Source organism: Ornithodoros turicata, chromosome 2, assembly GCF_037126465.1.
Source record: "Ornithodoros turicata isolate Travis chromosome 2, ASM3712646v1, whole genome shotgun sequence".
Lineage (NCBI taxonomy): Eukaryota > Metazoa > Arthropoda > Arachnida > Ixodida > Argasidae > Ornithodoros > Ornithodoros turicata.
The window spans coordinates 72,495,937-72,516,778 of NC_088202.1; the positions used below are offsets into that span (position 1 = coordinate 72,495,937).

Here is a 20,842-nt window from a genome sequence, read left to right on the forward strand (position 1 = left end):
CTGGAACTTAGCCTGATTGAGAAAAAAAGCCCCTCCATCCATGAGAATGAGGTACTGTTTTTTCATCACTTCATGGGTTCTCGTAGCAGTATAACTTTGTGATTTTCTAGCTGACTGCTGCCATGACGTGTGCCTCTAACTGGAACTTAGCCTGATTGAGAAAAAAAGCCCCTCCATCCATGAGAATGAGGTACTGTTTTTCATCACTTCATGGGTTCTCGTAGCAGTATAACTTTGTGATTTTCTAGCTGACTGCTGCCATGACATGTGCCTCTAACTGGAACTTAGCCTGATTGAGAAAAAAAGCCCCTCCATCCATGAGAATGAGGTACTGTTTTTTCATCACTTCATGGGTTCTCGTAGCAGTATAACTTTGTGATTTTCTAGCTGACTGCTGCCATGACATGTGCCTCTAACTGGAACTTAGCCTGATTGAGAAAAAAAGCCCCTCCATCCATGAGAATGAGGTACTGTTTTTCATCACTTCATGGGTTCTCGTAGCAGTATAACTTTGTGATTTTCTAGCTGACTGCTGCCATGACATGTGCCTCTAACTGGAACTTAGCCTGATTGAGAAAAAAAGCCCCTCCATCCATGAGAATGAGGTACTGTTTTTTCATCACTTCATGGGTTCTCGTAGCAGTATAACTTTGTGATTTTCTAGCTGACTGCTGCCATGACATGTGCCTCTAAGTGGAACTTAGCCTGAGTGAGACAAAAAGCCCTCCAACCATGAGAATGAGGTAATGTTCATTCATCACTTCATGTACGTGTTCCCTAGCAATATCATTTGTGTGATCTTTCAGCTGACCACTCCCATGACGCAAGCTTTAGCAGTGAAATGAAGCCTACTTGCAAATACTTGATTGCCCACAATGACCTGCCTTCGTTTCAAATATAAGAGGGAAGTACCAATAACTACACACACAGTGCAGTAGGCTCATACTGTATATGGATGTGTACATTCTAACATGCCTTGTTAAGTAATTTGTTTGGCGGCAGATGCAGTCACATGTAGATGCAGTTGTTTGTACCGAATAGGTACAACCTGTTAGTTTAGTTAGTACTTGTTAGTTTGAGTGACTGAGCCTGATTTCTCCCTGAATTTACCGTACTGGAAGTCCTTCCACTCAAATTTGCATAAATTCAGAGCACGTGTTTGTTTATTCTCTTTGTGCTCCACAAACCTAGAAAAAAATTCCCGAAAGCTTTACGCTGTATTCATAGCCCCAAAAGCTCCATAAAATGTGGACCAGTAATGAAGCCTGTGGCTCTTTTTAGCCTGCATGCAGGACCTAGTCTCCATCACGGATGTTTTTACAGGATGGGATATGAACACTGGCCATTCAGGGAGTGTTTGGCCATCCTTGTAGGCTCTTCATTTGAGGTATCATGGTTACTTTGCACTGCTCGATATCTAACTCTTGATTGAAGATGCTACTGTCCTTGGAACAGCTGAGATACATTTGCCTTGGCAATTTTTCTGGTGGCCAGGTTCCAGCATGGTGTGCCAACAACCACGCCATACACTGTATGCATACGGGATAGGATGACAAAAGCGAATGATAAGTTGCCTATATGAAGTCCGTGGCCTATGGCATGGCCACACGGCTGCGATACAGGGTGTGTCCCTCATGGCAAACGTGCATTTCCTAACATACTTCATCATTCTTTTGCAGGGCATTCATGAGTGCAGAAGTAATATGCAGATGCAGCTGTTGAAAGTCGTATTTATTCTGCCTTTGTAGCTGTACAAATCTACATAGGAATTGGGCAGCTATTAAGGAAACCATAAAAAATTTATAATTAGAAATAGAGAAAGGTGTTGCAAAGATGAATGTGCACAAAGAAGGTGTACAAATTTTCCTTACATGCTTGGTGAGCCAATTGATGACAGGGATGCGTCTGAAGAAAAGCCTATGTTGATGTCACTGGCATGTCCAACCTGAGGCTCTTCTTACTAATAATAAAGAAGTCATGACTTACGTGGGTACTCTCCTGTAGAGCTTATGGACTAGGACACATTTGTAGCACACATCTATGTACTGAAAAGGAAAACTTCATGCATTCATTTGTTACTGATCGGTGGGAAGTGAAACTATAGCAATTTGATATACATCTTGTGTCTGTTTCCTGTTATCGTTCATGTGTTCTTTCAATAAAGCAATGTTTACATTCTTCGTTGTTTGTAGACTGTATTTTACTGTGTAGTGGCTGTTGGGTTACTACAGTAGGGTATGTGCCTGGCCCAGTATTCTGTGTCAAGGGGATAGTGTTGGTGATTTTGCAGTTTTCACGACCAAACCATCCTGTGTACCTGTCTACGGTGCACACATTGAATACTGTCCACAAACACTGAAAGAAAAATGAAAGTTTCACTCAGTGAAAGGGAATGAACATACACTTGTCAGAGAACACCTACTGCATCACACATCAGGAAGGCGAAAGCCTTTGTACAGTTCGGAAGGAAAATTGTCCCTTATGGCCATGTACAGCACATGCTGGGAGGACCTTCCTGCAGTGTTTTCCTAACGGTCCCCAGAGCCACCTGGTCAACTGCCTGTAGGCGACGTACCTAAACTTCCTGCAAGTTCCATAGGCAGGTATAAATTATGACATGTAAGTTTCTGATAACAGAAACTGAACGCGCACGTGAATGAACTCACTTGTTTACTTCGCTGTTCCGGATAACGGCGTAGTCGTCGCTTTCTCTCACATAGCAGTAGGACACCTGGAGCACCTTCAGTGTCCAGGCACAGTATCTCAAAATACTCATTTCTTGTTATGCAACCGCTGCGTTGCTTCTGTACCGCCTCGTTCACTTCGCGGCAACAAAGGCATTCCTCTGCTGTCGGCATCGGTACACATTTGCCGCAAGTACATCCTGAACATGAAGAAGCAATACCGAATTTCCACTGTGACCCTCTCAACGGTTTCATGGCACATGTAACTAACCAAAGACTGTTCCCAACGCGGTCAGGCGACGGCGATGGAGGCAATTCGTCCTCCGTCGACGACTCCGCGGATGGCATCGTGTCGTGTTGACTCTCCGGCGTGCTGTCATACGAACAGAAGTTTTGCTGGCGTGACCGTTCGAGTATCCGAAGCTCGAGGGCACTCAGGTTTGGTAAGCTGGACATCGCAGGGCGCGTCTCCCAAAACACTTTCGGTTTTGCCGCAAACCCGGACGCGGATTACTAAGCCGAAAGTAGCCACAGGCTAGCTAGCCGACACGAGCCGACCCAGTGTTGTTGCGAGGGAGTACTCAGCCTTTCGTTCGAATGCATCTTTGAAATTCGATACTCAAAGAAAACAGCGATTCCAAAAGAAATATTTCGGAACTGAGATGTGCAGTTCCTAAACTTACAAAAGATCATAAGGTTTCCCTGGTTAGAATTCCCTTTACAGTTCATTAAATGCACTTCTTCAGTTGTTCTCTATCGGGGATACACGCATGTTTTCAAACAGAAACGATGAGAAGGAAGGGGACTGAATTCTTGTCATTAAATGCACTTCTTCAGTTGTTCTCTATCGGGGATACACGCATGTTTTCAAACAGAAACGATGAGAAGGAAGGGGACTGAATTCTTGTCATTAAATGCACTTCTTCAGTTGTTCTCTATCGGGGATACACGCATGTTTTCAAACAGAAACGATGAGAAGGAAGGGGACTGAATTCTTGTCATTAAATGCACTTCTTCAGTTGTTCTCTATCGGGGATACACGCATGTTTTCAAACAGAAACGATGAGAAGGAAGGGGACTGAATTCTTGTCATTAAATGCACTTCTTCAGTTGTTCTCTATCGGGGATACACGCATGTTTTCAAACAGAAACGATGAGAAGGAAGGGGACTGAATTCTTGTCATTAAATGCACTTCTTCAGTTGTTCTCTATCGGGATACACGCATGTTTTCAAACAGAAACGATGAGAAGGAAGGGGACTGAATTCTTGTCATTAAATGCACTTCTTCAGTTGTTCTCTATCGGGGATACACGCATGTTTTCAAACAGAAACGATGAGAAGGAAGGGGACTGAATTCTTGTCATTAAATGCACTTCTTCAGTTGTTCTCTATCGGGGATACACGCATGTTTTCAAACAGAAACGATGAGAAGGAAGGGGACTGAATTCTTGTCATTAAATGCACTTCTTCAGTTGTTCTCTATCGGGGATACACGCATGTTTTCAAACAGAAACGATGAGAAGGAAGGGGACTGAATTCTTGTCATTAAATGCACTTCTTCAGTTGTTCTCTATCGGGGATACACGCATGTTTTCAAACAGAAACGATGAGAAGGAAGGGGACTGAATTCTTGTCATTAAATGCACTTCTTCAGTTGTTCTCTATCGGGGATACACGCATGTTTTCAAACAGAAACGATGAGAAGGAAGGGGACTGAATTCTTGTCATTAAATGCACTTCTTCAGTTGTTCTCTATCGGGGATACACGCATGTTTTCAAACAGAAACGATGAGAAGGAAGGGGACTGAATTCTTGTCATTAAATGCACTTCTTCAGTTGTTCTCTATCGGGGATACACGCATGTTTTCAAACAGAAACGATGAGAAGGAAGGGGACTGAATTCTTGTCATTAAATGCACTTCTTCAGTTGTTCTCTATCGGGATACACGCATGTTTTCAAACAGAAACGATGAGAAGGAAGGGGACTGAATTCTTGTCATTAAATGCACTTCTTCAGTTGTTCTCTATCGGGGATACACGCATGTTTTCAAACAGAAACGATGAGAAGGAAGGGGACTGAATTCTTGTCATTAAATGCACTTCTTCAGTTGTTCTCTATCGGGGATACACGCATGTTTTCAAACAGAAACGATGAGAAGGAAGGGGACTGAATTCTTGTCATTAAATGCACTTCTTCAGTTGTTCTCTATCGGGGATACACGCATGTTTTCAAACAGAAACGATGAGAAGGAAGGGGACTGAATTCTTGTCATTAAATGCACTTCTTCAGTTGTTCTCTATCGGGGATACACGCATGTTTTCAAACAGAAACGATGAGAAGGAAGGGGACTGAATTCTTGTCATTAAATGCACTTCTTCAGTTGTTCTCTATCGGGGATACACGCATGTTTTCAAACAGAAACGATGAGAAGGAAGGGGACTGAATTCTTGTCATTAAATGCACTTCTTCAGTTGTTCTCTATCGGGGATACACGCATGTTTTCAAACAGAAACGATGAGAAGGAAGGGGACTGAATTCTTGTCATTAAATGCACTTCTTCAGTTGTTCTCTATCGGGGATACACGCATGTTTTCAAACAGAAACGATGAGAAGGAAGGGGACTGAATTCTTGTCATTAAATGCACTTCTTCAGTTGTTCTCTATCGGGGATACACGCATGTTTTCAAACAGAAACGATGAGAAGGAAGGGGACTGAATTCTTGTCATTAAATGCACTTCTTCAGTTGTTCTCTATCGGGGATACACGCATGTTTTCAAACAGAAACGATGAGAAGGAAGGGGACTGAATTCTTGTCATTAAATGCACTTCTTCAGTTGTTCTCTATCGGGGATACACGCATGTTTTCAAACAGAAACGATGAGAAGGAAGGGGACTGAATTCTTGTCATTAAATGCACTTCTTCAGTTGTTCTCTATCGGGGATACACGCATGTTTTCAAACAGAAACGATGAGAAGGAAGGGGACTGAATTCTTGTCATTAAATGCACTTCTTCAGTTGTTCTCTATCGGGGATACACGCATGTTTTCAAACAGAAACGATGAGAAGGAAGGGGACTGAATTCTTGTCATTAAATGCACTTCTTCAGTTGTTCTCTATCGGGGATACACGCATGTTTTCAAACAGAAACGATGAGAAGGAAGGGGACTGAATTCTTGTCATTAAATGCACTTCTTCAGTTGTTCTCTATCGGGGATACACGCATGTTTTCAAACAGAAACGATGAGAAGGAAGGGGACTGAATTCTTGTCATTAAATGCACTTCTTCAGTTGTTCTCTATCGGGGATACACGCATGTTTTCAAACAGAAACGATGAGAAGGAAGGGGACTGAATTCTTGTCATTAAATGCACTTCTTCAGTTGTTCTCTATCGGGGATACACGCATGTTTTCAAACAGAAACGATGAGAAGGAAGGGGACTGAATTCTTGTCATTAAATGCACTTCTTCAGTTGTTCTCTATCGGGGATACACGCATGTTTTCAAACAGAAACGATGAGAAGGAAGGGGACTGAATTCTTGTCATTAAATGCACTTCTTCAGTTGTTCTCTATCGGGGATACACGCATGTTTTCAAACAGAAACGATGAGAAGGAAGGGGACTGAATTCTTGTCATTAAATGCACTTCTTCAGTTGTTCTCTATCGGGGATACACGCATGTTTTCAAACAGAAACGATGAGAAGGAAGGGGACTGAATTCTTGTCATTAAATGCACTTCTTCAGTTGTTCTCTATCGGGGATACACGCATGTTTTCAAACAGAAACGATGAGAAGGAAGGGGACTGAATTCTTGTCATTAAATGCACTTCTTCAGTTGTTCTCTATCGGGGATACACGCATGTTTTCAAACAGAAACGATGAGAAGGAAGGGGACTGAATTCTTGTCATTAAATGCACTTCTTCAGTTGTTCTCTATCGGGGATACACGCATGTTTTCAAACAGAAACGATGAGAAGGAAGGGGACTGAATTCTTGTCATTAAATGCACTTCTTCAGTTGTTCTCTATCGGGGATACACGCATGTTTTCAAACAGAAACGATGAGAAGGAAGGGGACTGAATTCTTGTCATTAAATGCACTTCTTCAGTTGTTCTCTATCGGGGATACACGCATGTTTTCAAACAGAAACGATGAGAAGGAAGGGGACTGAATTCTTGTCATTAAATGCACTTCTTCAGTTGTTCTCTATCGGGGATACACGCATGTTTTCAAACAGAAACGATGAGAAGGAAGGGGACTGAATTCTTGTCATTAAATGCACTTCTTCAGTTGTTCTCTATCGGGGATACACGCATGTTTTCAAACAGAAACGATGAGAAGGAAGGGGACTGAATTCTTGTCATTAAATGCACTTCTTCAGTTGTTCTCTATCGGGGATACACGCATGTTTTCAAACAGAAACGATGAGAAGGAAGGGGACTGAATTCTTGTCATTAAATGCACTTCTTCAGTTGTTCTCTATCGGGGATACACGCATGTTTTCAAACAGAAACGATGAGAAGGAAGGGGACTGAATTCTTGTCATTAAATGCACTTCTTCAGTTGTTCTCTATCGGGGATACACGCATGTTTTCAAACAGAAACGATGAGAAGGAAGGGGACTGAATTCTTGTCATTAAATGCACTTCTTCAGTTGTTCTCTATCGGGGATACACGCATGTTTTCAAACAGAAACGATGAGAAGGAAGGGGACTGAATTCTTGTCATTAAATGCACTTCTTCAGTTGTTCTCTATCGGGGATACACGCATGTTTTCAAACAGAAACGATGAGAAGGAAGGGGACTGAATTCTTGTCATTAAATGCACTTCTTCAGTTGTTCTCTATCGGGGATACACGCATGTTTTCAAACAGAAACGATGAGAAGGAAGGGGACTGAATTCTTGTCATTAAATGCACTTCTTCAGTTGTTCTCTATCGGGGATACACGCATGTTTTCAAACAGAAACGATGAGAAGGAAGGGGACTGAATTCTTGTCATTAAATGCACTTCTTCAGTTGTTCTCTATCGGGGATACACGCATGTTTTCAAACAGAAACGATGAGAAGGAAGGGGACTGAATTCTTGTCATTAAATGCACTTCTTCAGTTGTTCTCTATCGGGGATACACGCATGTTTTCAAACAGAAACGATGAGAAGGAAGGGGACTGAATTCTTGTCATTAAATGCACTTCTTCAGTTGTTCTCTATCGGGGATACACGCATGTTTTCAAACAGAAACGATGAGAAGGAAGGGGACTGAATTCTTGTCATTAAATGCACTTCTTCAGTTGTTCTCTATCGGGGATACACGCATGTTTTCAAACAGAAACGATGAGAAGGAAGGGGACTGAATTCTTGTCATTAAATGCACTTCTTCAGTTGTTCTCTATCGGGGATACACGCATGTTTTCAAACAGAAACGATGAGAAGGAAGGGGACTGAATTCTTGTCATTAAATGCACTTCTTCAGTTGTTCTCTATCGGGGATACACGCATGTTTTCAAACAGAAACGATGAGAAGGAAGGGGACTGAATTCTTGTCATTAAATGCACTTCTTCAGTTGTTCTCTATCGGGGATACACGCATGTTTTCAAACAGAAACGATGAGAAGGAAGGGGACTGAATTCTTGTCATTAAATGCACTTCTTCAGTTGTTCTCTATCGGGGATACACGCATGTTTTCAAACAGAAACGATGAGAAGGAAGGGGACTGAATTCTTGTCATTAAATGCACTTCTTCAGTTGTTCTCTATCGGGGATACACGCATGTTTTCAAACAGAAACGATGAGAAGGAAGGGGACTGAATTCTTGTCATTAAATGCACTTCTTCAGTTGTTCTCTATCGGGGATACACGCATGTTTTCAAACAGAAACGATGAGAAGGAAGGGGACTGAATTCTTGTCATTAAATGCACTTCTTCAGTTGTTCTCTATCGGGGATACACGCATGTTTTCAAACAGAAACGATGAGAAGGAAGGGGACTGAATTCTTGTCATTAAATGCACTTCTTCAGTTGTTCTCTATCGGGGATACACGCATGTTTTCAAACAGAAACGATGAGAAGGAAGGGGACTGAATTCTTGTCATTAAATGCACTTCTTCAGTTGTTCTCTATCGGGGATACACGCATGTTTTCAAACAGAAACGATGAGAAGGAAGGGGACTGAATTCTTGTCATTAAATGCACTTCTTCAGTTGTTCTCTATCGGGGATACACGCATGTTTTCAAACAGAAACGATGAGAAGGAAGGGGACTGAATTCTTGTCATTAAATGCACTTCTTCAGTTGTTCTCTATCGGGGATACACGCATGTTTTCAAACAGAAACGATGAGAAGGAAGGGGACTGAATTCTTGTCATTAAATGCACTTCTTCAGTTGTTCTCTATCGGGGATACACGCATGTTTTCAAACAGAAACGATGAGAAGGAAGGGGACTGAATTCTTGTCATTAAATGCACTTCTTCAGTTGTTCTCTATCGGGGATACACGCATGTTTTCAAACAGAAACGATGAGAAGGAAGGGGACTGAATTCTTGTCATTAAATGCACTTCTTCAGTTGTTCTCTATCGGGGATACACGCATGTTTTCAAACAGAAACGATGAGAAGGAAGGGGACTGAATTCTTGTCATTAAATGCACTTCTTCAGTTGTTCTCTATCGGGGATACACGCATGTTTTCAAACAGAAACGATGAGAAGGAAGGGGACTGAATTCTTGTCATTAAATGCACTTCTTCAGTTGTTCTCTATCGGGGATACACGCATGTTTTCAAACAGAAACGATGAGAAGGAAGGGGACTGAATTCTTGTCATTAAATGCACTTCTTCAGTTGTTCTCTATCGGGGATACACGCATGTTTTCAAACAGAAACGATGAGAAGGAAGGGGACTGAATTCTTGTCATTAAATGCACTTCTTCAGTTGTTCTCTATCGGGGATACACGCATGTTTTCAAACAGAAACGATGAGAAGGAAGGGGACTGAATTCTTGTCATTAAATGCACTTCTTCAGTTGTTCTCTATCGGGGATACACGCATGTTTTCAAACAGAAACGATGAGAAGGAAGGGGACTGAATTCTTGTCATTAAATGCACTTCTTCAGTTGTTCTCTATCGGGGATACACGCATGTTTTCAAACAGAAACGATGAGAAGGAAGGGGACTGAATTCTTGTCATTAAATGCACTTCTTCAGTTGTTCTCTATCGGGGATACACGCATGTTTTCAAACAGAAACGATGAGAAGGAAGGGGACTGAATTCTTGTCATTAAATGCACTTCTTCAGTTGTTCTCTATCGGGGATACACGCATGTTTTCAAACAGAAACGATGAGAAGGAAGGGGACTGAATTCTTGTCATTAAATGCACTTCTTCAGTTGTTCTCTATCGGGGATACACGCATGTTTTCAAACAGAAACGATGAGAAGGAAGGGGACTGAATTCTTGTCATTAAATGCACTTCTTCAGTTGTTCTCTATCGGGGATACACGCATGTTTTCAAACAGAAACGATGAGAAGGAAGGGGACTGAATTCTTGTCATTAAATGCACTTCTTCAGTTGTTCTCTATCGGGGATACACGCATGTTTTCAAACAGAAACGATGAGAAGGAAGGGGACTGAATTCTTGTCATTAAATGCACTTCTTCAGTTGTTCTCTATCGGGGATACACGCATGTTTTCAAACAGAAACGATGAGAAGGAAGGGGACTGAATTCTTGTCATTAAATGCACTTCTTCAGTTGTTCTCTATCGGGGATACACGCATGTTTTCAAACAGAAACGATGAGAAGGAAGGGGACTGAATTCTTGTCATTAAATGCACTTCTTCAGTTGTTCTCTATCGGGGATACACGCATGTTTTCAAACAGAAACGATGAGAAGGAAGGGGACTGAATTCTTGTCATTAAATGCACTTCTTCAGTTGTTCTCTATCGGGGATACACGCATGTTTTCAAACAGAAACGATGAGAAGGAAGGGGACTGAATTCTTGTCATTAAATGCACTTCTTCAGTTGTTCTCTATCGGGGATACACGCATGTTTTCAAACAGAAACGATGAGAAGGAAGGGGACTGAATTCTTGTCATTAAATGCACTTCTTCAGTTGTTCTCTATCGGGGATACACGCATGTTTTCAAACAGAAACGATGAGAAGGAAGGGGACTGAATTCTTGTCATTAAATGCACTTCTTCAGTTGTTCTCTATCGGGGATACACGCATGTTTTCAAACAGAAACGATGAGAAGGAAGGGGACTGAATTCTTGTCATTAAATGCACTTCTTCAGTTGTTCTCTATCGGGGATACACGCATGTTTTCAAACAGAAACGATGAGAAGGAAGGGGACTGAATTCTTGTCATTAAATGCACTTCTTCAGTTGTTCTCTATCGGGGATACACGCATGTTTTCAAACAGAAACGATGAGAAGGAAGGGGACTGAATTCTTGTCATTAAATGCACTTCTTCAGTTGTTCTCTATCGGGGATACACGCATGTTTTCAAACAGAAACGATGAGAAGGAAGGGGACTGAATTCTTGTCATTAAATGCACTTCTTCAGTTGTTCTCTATCGGGGATACACGCATGTTTTCAAACAGAAACGATGAGAAGGAAGGGGACTGAATTCTTGTCATTAAATGCACTTCTTCAGTTGTTCTCTATCGGGGATACACGCATGTTTTCAAACAGAAACGATGAGAAGGAAGGGGACTGAATTCTTGTCATTAAATGCACTTCTTCAGTTGTTCTCTATCGGGGATACACGCATGTTTTCAAACAGAAACGATGAGAAGGAAGGGGACTGAATTCTTGTCATTAAATGCACTTCTTCAGTTGTTCTCTATCGGGGATACACGCATGTTTTCAAACAGAAACGATGAGAAGGAAGGGGACTGAATTCTTGTCATTAAATGCACTTCTTCAGTTGTTCTCTATCGGGGATACACGCATGTTTTCAAACAGAAACGATGAGAAGGAAGGGGACTGAATTCTTGTCATTAAAGGAACTGTAAAGTGAAATTTGACCCCCCTGTTTCTGTGTGCGACCTGGTAGTGTTTGCCCGTCTGATGCTCCACACAGAGCCTAAGCGTTGAAAGCGCGTTAATTATTACACAAATAAGTTAGAAAAGTTAAATCGGACGGTAGGGTCGCGCACCACAACAGCTAAAAAAGTCATGATGGAGTACTCCAGTCACGTGGTACTTAATTATTATACGATGAACTTATGACCGGTTACTAATTACTAGTAAGCGCTATTTTGAGAATCACAAGAATTACCGGGACAATTCTTCAAAATATCGAAGAAGCAGTATCCAAAAATACTGTCGGCGCCCCCTATTTGCTCTCCTCCCAACCATATCGCGCAGCGTAAATTGTGTCTGGCGAGGTTTGTGCGTGAAAAAAGTTTTTTTTCCAGCCGAAATTGAGCAGAACTTCACCTGACAGCAATGCCAGGTATCTACTGTAATGTTCGGGGATGCACCAACCGTGCTCTTTCGACAAGGGATGTTGTGTACCACAAGATTCCAAGGGATAATGTGAGAAAACGAAAGTGGTTCGAAGCGCTTGGCCAGGACATTCGTGATTCGGGCCGTATCTGTTTCAACGCATTTCTCTGACGAGTCGTACGAAGTGGTAACAGCGGACGGTCGAAGACGTCTCAAACCGACCGCAGTCCCAACACCAGTGTTTCTCCTTGCGCGGACGTGTGACGACGCGAACATCAGTGCACACGAGGTATGTATTTACTGATACATATAGGAATAATTGGTTGACTAAATTGAAACTGACTTGTGATGCGTACGCTGCGTTATGTACCAAACGGAATCATTGACTACAGTTTGTATTCAAAACATTCCTCTTTGAACAGACGAGCAGTGGCCCTGACCCGTCGCAGGAGTGGTTTCTGGTAGGTTTTGCTGTAGAGCTGGAGCTTTGACTCGTGACTGACCAGTGAAAATTTGACGTTGCTCTGTTCCTATGATTGCAGGCTGATAACAGTGATTTTAGCAATCTGTGCATGATTGTAGCAGTACCCACGGCAGATGACTGCACATTGGCCACTACATCGGCTGGTAGCAATTCTAACGTAGGTGTCTATGAGTAGAGAACAGTGGTTGGTGAAGAACAAAGGGAAATATAGTTATCTCAATTTCACAGCGTGTTACTGCAAATGAAGCTAGTCTCCCAGAGTGCGATCACACATACTGTAGACCTACAGTGTTTCAGAATGTAAGTATGAAATAAATTGTGTGGTAAACACTGACTGTATACTTCATTTATATCAGCGACACAGGTTTCTATCATAGCGACGAGAAAGTGGAAGTCAGAAGTGAAAGCACGGCAAACGGATCATTCACCGTCACACCTGTCAACATGTCTCCAGTGATGGTTTTCAACACCTATTGTCCGTACACCATCATGCCCAGAGGTAGGGCAGCATTTGTTTCGTTTAAAATTTATTTATTTATTTATGAGACGAAAACCCGAGACCTGGGAAAAAGACGAAAAACAGACGACACAACACAAAGTCTCAACACAGCTAAGTTAATCGACAACCGCACACTTTTACACATCAGGTGGGGGAGGAGGGACAGTGCAAAAGGCTCGCCAAAGCAGGGCCGAAGGTCACAGACGCTTTGCTGACACAGTTCCCAGCCCCCAAAATTGACAACGTTTCACTCAAAAGCCTCCGACTGAGGTCGGTCTCCCTGGCCTTGACAAAGGTCTCTTCCCATAGGGAGAACAATTAAAGCAAACTTTGAGATGCTTTGCCAATTCCGACGACTGGTCCTCATTTTTCACCTTCGATAGCGTGCTCCCGGAGCCTGTCATTCAAGCAACGTTTCGTTTGGCTGATATAGAAAAAACCGCAAGCAAGAGGTATCTGATACACCACATTTGACTGGCATTGTACATAGCTATTTTTATGCGATTTACAAAACTTTGTCACGCTTCTGGAAAGGACAGAGAGCATCAAGTCTAAAGCAGATTTTTAAGAACAACCCGGACACCAAACTTTTTGCTGCAGCAAGGATGTTATGTGAGACATTGTGAAAATAAGGGGATCGCAACAACGAATCTCATTATGAGTGACACAAGTGGGACACAAGGGGAAATTGATCTGCTAAAAACAGACTCAAGAGCGCTAAACAGCATTGCATAGAATAGCCTGCGAGCCGCAGACGATCACACTAAAAGAGTCTAAAGAATACACAACTGATGCACACATGACTTCCTCAAAGTGCTAGACAGTTGGTCGTTTCCAATCAAAAGCAGGTATTGCTGTGTCAGATTTCTTACGTGTTTTAGAGCTTTATCTGAGATCGTCTGCTGTTCGCATTGATAAGGGTCTGTTCATTCAAAAAACGGGGGTTTGCATTGGTTCGGCCATCGCACCTGTGTTGTCAGAGATTTACTTGTCTACTGTTGATAATGCTGTTACATCATATCTGTCGACAGTTCCCCGTGCTCAACTGCTTGTTAGGCGCTTTGTAGACGATTTGCTGCTGCTCTCTACTTTTGAAGATGATATTTCCGCCTGTGAGCGTTTGATAAGAGCGACATCCCCTGAATTGTCCTTCACTGTTGAACACCCGACCAATGCTGTACTACAGTTCCTTGATGTCAGGCTCTTGCTAACACCTTCTTTGTGTTGGTCGTATGAAAAATTGGCTCCTAAGCCACTTTTACCCGCTAGCAGTTGTCATTCAAAGAATGTAAAACGTGGTGTTGTCACGGGCCTCCTGTCTAGCACTTTGAGGAAGTCATGTGTACATCAGTTGTGTATTTCTTTAGACTTTCAGTGTGATCGTCTGCGGCTCGCAGGCTATTCTAATGCAATGCTGTTTAGCGCTCTTGAGTCTGTTTTTAGCAGATCAATTTCCCCTTGTGTCCCACTTGTCACTCATAATGAGATTCGTGTTGCGATCCCTTATTTTCACAATGTCTCACATAACATCCTTGCTGCAGCAAAAAAGTTTGGTGTCCGGGTTGTTTTTAAAAACTGCTTTAGACTTGATGCTCTCTGTCCTTTCCAGAAGCGTGACAAAGTTTGTAAATCGCATAAAAATAGCTATGTACAATGCCAGTCAAATGTGGTGTATCAGATACCTCTTGCTTGCGGTTTTTTCTATATCAGCCAAACGAAACGTTGCTTGAATGACAGGCTCCGGGAGCACGCTTCGAAGGTGAAAAATGAGGACCAGTCGTCGGAATTGGCAAAGCATCTCAAAGTTTGCTTTAATTGTTCTCCCATATGGGAAGAGACCTTTGTCAAGGCCAGGGAGACCGACCTCAGTCGGAGGCTTTTGAGTGAAACGTTGTCAATTTTGGGGGCTGGGAACTGTGTCAGCAAAGCGTCTGTGACCTTCGGCCCTGCTTTGGCGAGCCTTTTGCACTGTCCCTCCTCCCCCACCTGATGTGTTAAAAGTGTGCGGTTGTCGATTAAACTTTAGCTGTGTTTGAGACTTTGTGTTGTGTCGTCTGTTTTTCGTCTTTTTCCCAGTCTCGGGTTTTCGTCATGGATCTTAGCCACCAGCTCGCTTGCTTTTTAACCGTTTTATCTGTGTTATTTATTTATTTTACTTTATTTATGAAATACTGCAGACTCCGTTGGAGTCCGAGCAGGAGTGCTCTCTGACACTACACAGACGTGACTACACAGAAAATTTGAACATCCGCATTCCTTACAGGTGCATGATACGACTATGTCTTCACCAGTGATGGAGCCAGCCGATGAGTCATTCCGCATATCTGAAGACGACAGTTTTGAATGGTACATAGCCTGCTCATACAAGTTTGCAGATACATACTAAAAGCTCTTCCACTTTGCAGTGGTGTGCCCTCTGCTTCACCAATTGATCAGAAGAAGTACATCGTATTTGAAGCTCCATTGTTAGAACTGTTCGAGAAATGCAGGACTTGCGGTGCGGCGTGCAAAGTGGGCACAGAGGTTCGAGGGACACTTCTCACCGTAAAAGCTGAGTGCCCAAGTGAGCACACTTTATCTTGGAAAAGCCAGCCAGAGGTGAACAGGATGGCTGCAGGAAACATCTTGCTGTCTGGCGCAATACTTTTCAGTGGGGCTAGTGCAACCAAGGCAAGTACTCATAGGCTGTTATGTTGACACAGATTCAAATGACACCATGTATTTGCTTTCGAGCAGGTTCTCCGGTTACTCGAGTCAATTAATGTTCAGGTGATCTCGAAGGTAGCATACAACACCTACCAGAGAGGGTGCCTACTCCCTGCCGTGACACAGGTAGGACTATCAGAATTCACGGCCATATTGCGGAGCATAGACTGGTATTAGAAATCATACATACTTGGTGCGCTTGAATTTCCTGTTACAATAATCTTCCAGCCACAATGTCAACAGAATAACGAATGCAGTGATTTCATTCTTATTCACGTCATCGCTTCCTTTGATCCACTATGGTAGGTCTCGACTACAGAAAGAGAATGCCTGCTCTCGTCACTTCAAGACAGGAACGTGGACCTTTTGGGTGATGGCAGGTGTGACTCCCCTGGGCACTCTGCTAAGTACCTCACATACAGCTTTATGGATGCAGCATCACAGAAGATCATCAACTCTGTGCAAATTCAGGTCGGGGAGGTGAGTTCTGTCAGCTCGCTAAATGTTATTTTATTGCAATATTCCTGAACATATCTCATCTGCACCAGTCAGAAGATATTAGATCCAGCAGCCACATGGAAAAGGCCGGGTTCATAAGGTGCCTGGACGAAGTGAAGTGCAAGGGCATTACAGTTGCATCTATCACTACTGATCGCCATCCTTCTGTCCGAAAGCACATGCGTGAGAATGAGCCAACCATTGTCCATGGATTTGACATCTGGCATGTTGTAAAAGGTAACAAGAACTAGATTATAATTGCTTATGATAACCAGTTGCGTCATACAATTGCCAAGCTTCAAAATGCTTATGGGCGATGTAGCTCACAAGAAGATCTTGTAATGCAGGGATGAAGAAAAAGCTTGAAGCTGCAGCCAATTCCCGTGCATGTGCTGCCCTAAAACCATGGGTGCAGCATATTTGTAACCACCTTTACTGGTGTAGTGGCAACTCTGAGGGGAATACAGAGTTTCTGCTTAGCATGTGGAGAAGTATGAGCTTACGTACTCTAATGAACTGTATCGTCATTCAGGAGACAGTGTATATTAACTAAGAGATAATGCATCTAGGTTTGACCCGCATGTTATCAACATCCATGACAGCCATGACGGACCATACAACCGTTGCCTCCACGGTGACCTTGGCGACCGGAGACCCTGGCTGCAGCCTGGTAATTGGAGGGCGTGAGAGTACATTTGCTTTCTAGCCCATATTGACTAATGTGTGCATGGTGTTCTCACTTTATACGTCAAACATGCAGGCACTGTTGTTTACATAAAACTGTGCAAGATAGTGTTAGACAAAAGGCTACTGAAGGATATTGAACAGCTCTCTACAGTGGGGCAAACATCAGGCCTGGAATCCTTCCACTCCTTGCTTCTGAAATTTGCTCCCAAATCAACGGCATACACTCCAAAAGTTATGCGTGCAAGGTGTGTAACACTCAGTGTACATGATTTTTGTTTTTTTTATTTATTTCAAGCATCACTTGAACTGTATATTATTAATGTTATTATCATGATTCAGACAGGTACCGCAAACTTTGGCACATAGGATACTTGTTTCACTGTTACTGATAATGCCATTTTTTCCCTGTGTCTGTGCATGAACCTAGGACGCAAATCGCTATCCTGCATTTTAATGAAAATGCTGACCGCCCACTTGCACGTCGAAAGGATGGTGGTCTGATGTACAGGAGAAAGCTAGTTAAGACGAAAAAGGGCACGGAAGTAGTTTCTACCATGAAGACAAAAGCAACACATAGTGGGTTTCGTTTTAGTATACATAGTGTAGGGAAGAGATTTAGGCATGACCATATTTCCTTTTCTTGGCAGGGTATGTAGACCATCTTTTGAGGGAAGCAATGACAACTTGCCAAGATGTGAGCTACAGTGAAATGGTAGCAGCCTGCAAAAGCCCTGAGCCTGCACCAATGACTGCACAGTACGAACGGCAACCAAAGGAGGTCCTGATAGCTAGAAGAATGCTGCGGTTCCCAACAGAGTGAGGTAATGTCCATTCATCACTTCATGGGTTCTCGTAGCAGTATAACTTTGTGATTTTCTAGCTGACTGCTGCCATGACGTGCCTCTAACTGGAACTTAGCCTGATTGAGAAAAAAAGCCCCTCCATCCATGAGAATGAGGTACTGTTTTTTCATCACTTCATGGGTTCTCGTAGCAGTATAACTTTGTGTTTTCTTCTGCTGATGCCATGTGCCTCTAACTGGAACTTAGCCTGATTGAGAAAAAAGCCCCTCCATCCATGAGAATGAGGTACTGTTTTTTCATCACTTCATGGGTTCTCGTAGCAGTATAACTTTGTGATTTTCTAGCTGACTGCTGCCATGACATGTGCCTCTAACTGGAACTTAGCCTGATTGAGAAAAAAAGCCCCTCCATCCATGAGAATGAGGTACTGTTTTTTCATCACTTCATGGGTTCTCGTAGCAGTATAACTTTGTGATTTTCTAGCTGACTGCTGCCATGACATGTGCCTCTAACTGGAACTTAGCCTGATTGAGAAAAAAAGCCCCTCCATCCATGAGAATGAGGTACTGTTTTTTCATCACTTCATGGGTTCTCGTAGCAGCATAACTTTGTGATTTTCTAGCTGACTGCTGCCATGACATGTGCCTCTAACTGGAACTTAGCCTGATTGAGAAAAAAAGCCCCTCCATCCATGAGAATGAGGTACTGTTTTTTCATCACTTCATGGGTTCTCGTAGCAGTATAACTTTGTGATTTTCTAGCTGACTGCTGCCATGACGTGTGCCTCTAACTGGAACTTAGCCTGATTGAGAAAAAAAGCCCCTCCATCCATGAGAATGAGGTACTGTTTTTTCATCACTTCATGGGTTCTCGTAGCAGTATAACTTTGTGATTTTCTAGCTGACTGCTGAATGACGTGCCTCTAACTGGAACTTAGCCTGATTGAGAAAAAAAGCCCCTCCATCCATGAGAATGAGGTACTGTTTTTTCATCACTTCATGGGTTCTCGTAGCAGTATAACTTTGTGATTTTCTAGCTGACTGCTGCCATGACTGTGCCTCTAACTGGAACTTAGCCTGATTGAGAAAAAAAGCCCCTCCATCCATGAGAATGAGGTACTGTTTTTTCATCACTTCATGGGTTCTCGTAGCAGTATAACTTTGTGATTTTCTAGCTGACTGCTGCCATGACATGTGCCTCTAACTGGAACTTAGCCTGATTGAGAAAAAAAGCCCCTCCATCCATGAGAATGAGGTACTGTTTTTTCATCACTTCATGGGTTCTCGTAGCAGTATAACTTTGTGATTTTCTAGCTGACTGCTGCCATGACATGTGCCTCTAACTGGAACTTAGCCTGATTGAGAAAAAAAGCCCCTCCATCCATGAGAATGAGGTACTGTTTTTCATCACTTCATGGGTTCTCGTAGCAGTATAACTTTGTGATTTTCTAGCTGACTGCTGCCATGACATGTGCCTCTAACTGGAACTTAGCCTGAGTGAGACAAAAAGCCCTCCAACCATGAGAATGAGGTAATGTTCATTCATCACTTCATGTACGTGTTCCTAGCAATATCATTTGTGTGATCTTTCAGCTGACCACTCCCATGACGCAAGCTTTAGCAGTGAAATGAAGCCTACTTGCAAATACTTGATTGCCCACAATGACCTGCCTTCGTTTCAAATATAAGAGGGAAGTACCAATAACTACACACACAGTGCAGTAGGCTCATACTGTATATGGATGTGTACATTCTAACATGCCTTGTTAAGTAATTTGTTTGGCGGCAGATGCAGTCACATGTAGATGCAGTTGTTTGTACCGAATAGGTACAACCTGTTAGTTTAGTTAGTACTTGTTAGTTTGAGTGACTGAGCCTGATTTCTCCTGAATTTACCGTACTGGAAGTCCTTCCACTCAAATTTGCATAAATTCAGAGCACATGTTTGTTTATTCTCTTTGTGCTCCACAAACCTAGAAAAAAATTCCCGAAAGCTTTACGCTGTATTCATAGCCCCAAAAGCTCCATAAAATGTGAACCAGTAATGAAGCCCTGTGTCATTTCAGCCTGCATGCAGACCTAGTCTCCATCACGGAAGTTTTACAGGATGGGATATGACACTGGCCATCAGGGAGTGTTTGGCCATCCTTGTAGGCTCTTCATTTGAGGTATCCTGGTTACTTTGCACTGCTCGATATCTAACTCTCTGATTGAAGATGCTACTGTCCTTGGAACAGCTGAGATACATTTGCCTTGGCAATTTTTCTGGTGGCCAGGTTCCAGCATGGTGTGCCAACAACCACGCCATACACTGTATGCAACGGGATAGGATGACAAAAGCGAAGGATAAGTAGCCTATATGAAGTCCGTGGCCTATGGCATGGCCACACGGCTGCGAACAGGTGTGTCACATGGCAAACGTGCATTTCCTAACATACTTCTCTTTCTTTTTGGCAGGGCATTCATGAGTGCAGAAGTAATATGCAGATGCAGCTGTTGAAAGTCGTATTTATTCTGCCTTTGTAGCTGTACAAATCTACATAGGAATTGGGCAGCTATTAAGGAAACCATAAAAAATTTATAATTAGAAATAGAGAAAGGGTTGCAAAGATGAATGTGCACAAAGAAGGTGTACAATTTTTCCTTACATGCTTGTGAGCCAATGATGACAGGGATGCGTCTGAAGAAAAGCCTATGTTGATGTCACTGGCATGTCCCAACCTGAGGCTCTTCTTATACTAATAAAGAAGTCATGGACTTACGTGGGTACTCCTGTAGAGCTTATGGACTAGGACACATTTGTAGCACACATCTATGTACTGAAAAGGAAAACATCATGCATTCATTTGTTACTGATCGGTGGGAAGTGAAACTATAGCAAATTGATATACATCTTGTGTCTGTTTCCTGTTATCGTTCATGTGTTCTTTCAATAAAGCAATGTTTACATTCTTCGTTGTTTGTAGACTGTATTTTACTGTGTAGTGGCTGTTGGGTTACTACAGTAGGGTATGTGCCTGGCCC

General features: G+C 42.6%; 2 protein-coding genes and 2 long non-coding RNA genes across 4 annotated transcripts in view; 3 read left to right on the top strand and 1 right to left on the bottom strand.

Moving 5' to 3' along the window:
* Window positions 1-20,842, bottom strand: part of LOC135385561 (uncharacterized) — a 390,670-nt gene that overhangs the window by 88,085 nt on the left and 281,743 nt on the right. The gene's annotated exons all lie outside the window — the stretch shown is intronic.
* On the top strand, window positions 544-18,219 carry LOC135385559 (uncharacterized). Its single transcript, XR_010420446.1, has 3 exons — window positions 544-605; window positions 17,897-17,974; window positions 18,164-18,219. It is a non-coding gene; the product is annotated as an uncharacterized LOC135385559 (long non-coding RNA).
* Window positions 15,293-16,899, top strand: LOC135385556 (uncharacterized). Its single transcript, XM_064614937.1, has 6 exons — window positions 15,293-15,471; window positions 15,531-15,795; window positions 15,862-15,957; window positions 16,138-16,311; window positions 16,380-16,566; window positions 16,677-16,899. Exons 1-6 carry the CDS (start codon window positions 15,404-15,406, stop codon window positions 16,880-16,882), a joined length of 996 nt encoding a protein of 331 aa, XP_064471007.1. The 5' UTR covers window positions 15,293-15,403; the 3' UTR covers window positions 16,883-16,899.
* LOC135385557 (uncharacterized) lies at window positions 16,919-18,654 on the top strand. The gene is made up of 5 exons (XM_064614938.1): window positions 16,919-16,999; window positions 17,090-17,261; window positions 17,444-17,592; window positions 17,664-17,837; window positions 18,581-18,654. Exons 2-4 carry the CDS (start codon window positions 17,251-17,253, stop codon window positions 17,834-17,836), a joined length of 333 nt encoding a protein of 110 aa, XP_064471008.1. The 5' UTR covers window positions 16,919-16,999; window positions 17,090-17,250; the 3' UTR covers window position 17,837; window positions 18,581-18,654.

Bases quoted from the DNA above. Each gene is read 5' to 3' on its own strand.
- LOC135385557 (XM_064614938.1), top strand. The intron at 17,593-17,663 runs GTGGGTTTCGTT...TTTTCTTGGCAG, and splicing joins GAAGACAAAAGCAACACATA to GGTATGTAGACCATCTTTTG.
- LOC135385556 (XM_064614937.1), top strand. From the start codon at position 15,404: ATGTCTTCACCAGTGATGGAGCCAGCCGATGAGTCATTCCGCATATCT. The intron at 16,312-16,379 runs GTGAGTTCTGTC...CATCTGCACCAG, and splicing joins TGCAAATTCAGGTCGGGGAG to TCAGAAGATATTAGATCCAG. The intron at 16,567-16,676 runs GTAACAAGAACT...CTTGTAATGCAG, and splicing joins CATCTGGCATGTTGTAAAAG to GGATGAAGAAAAAGCTTGAA.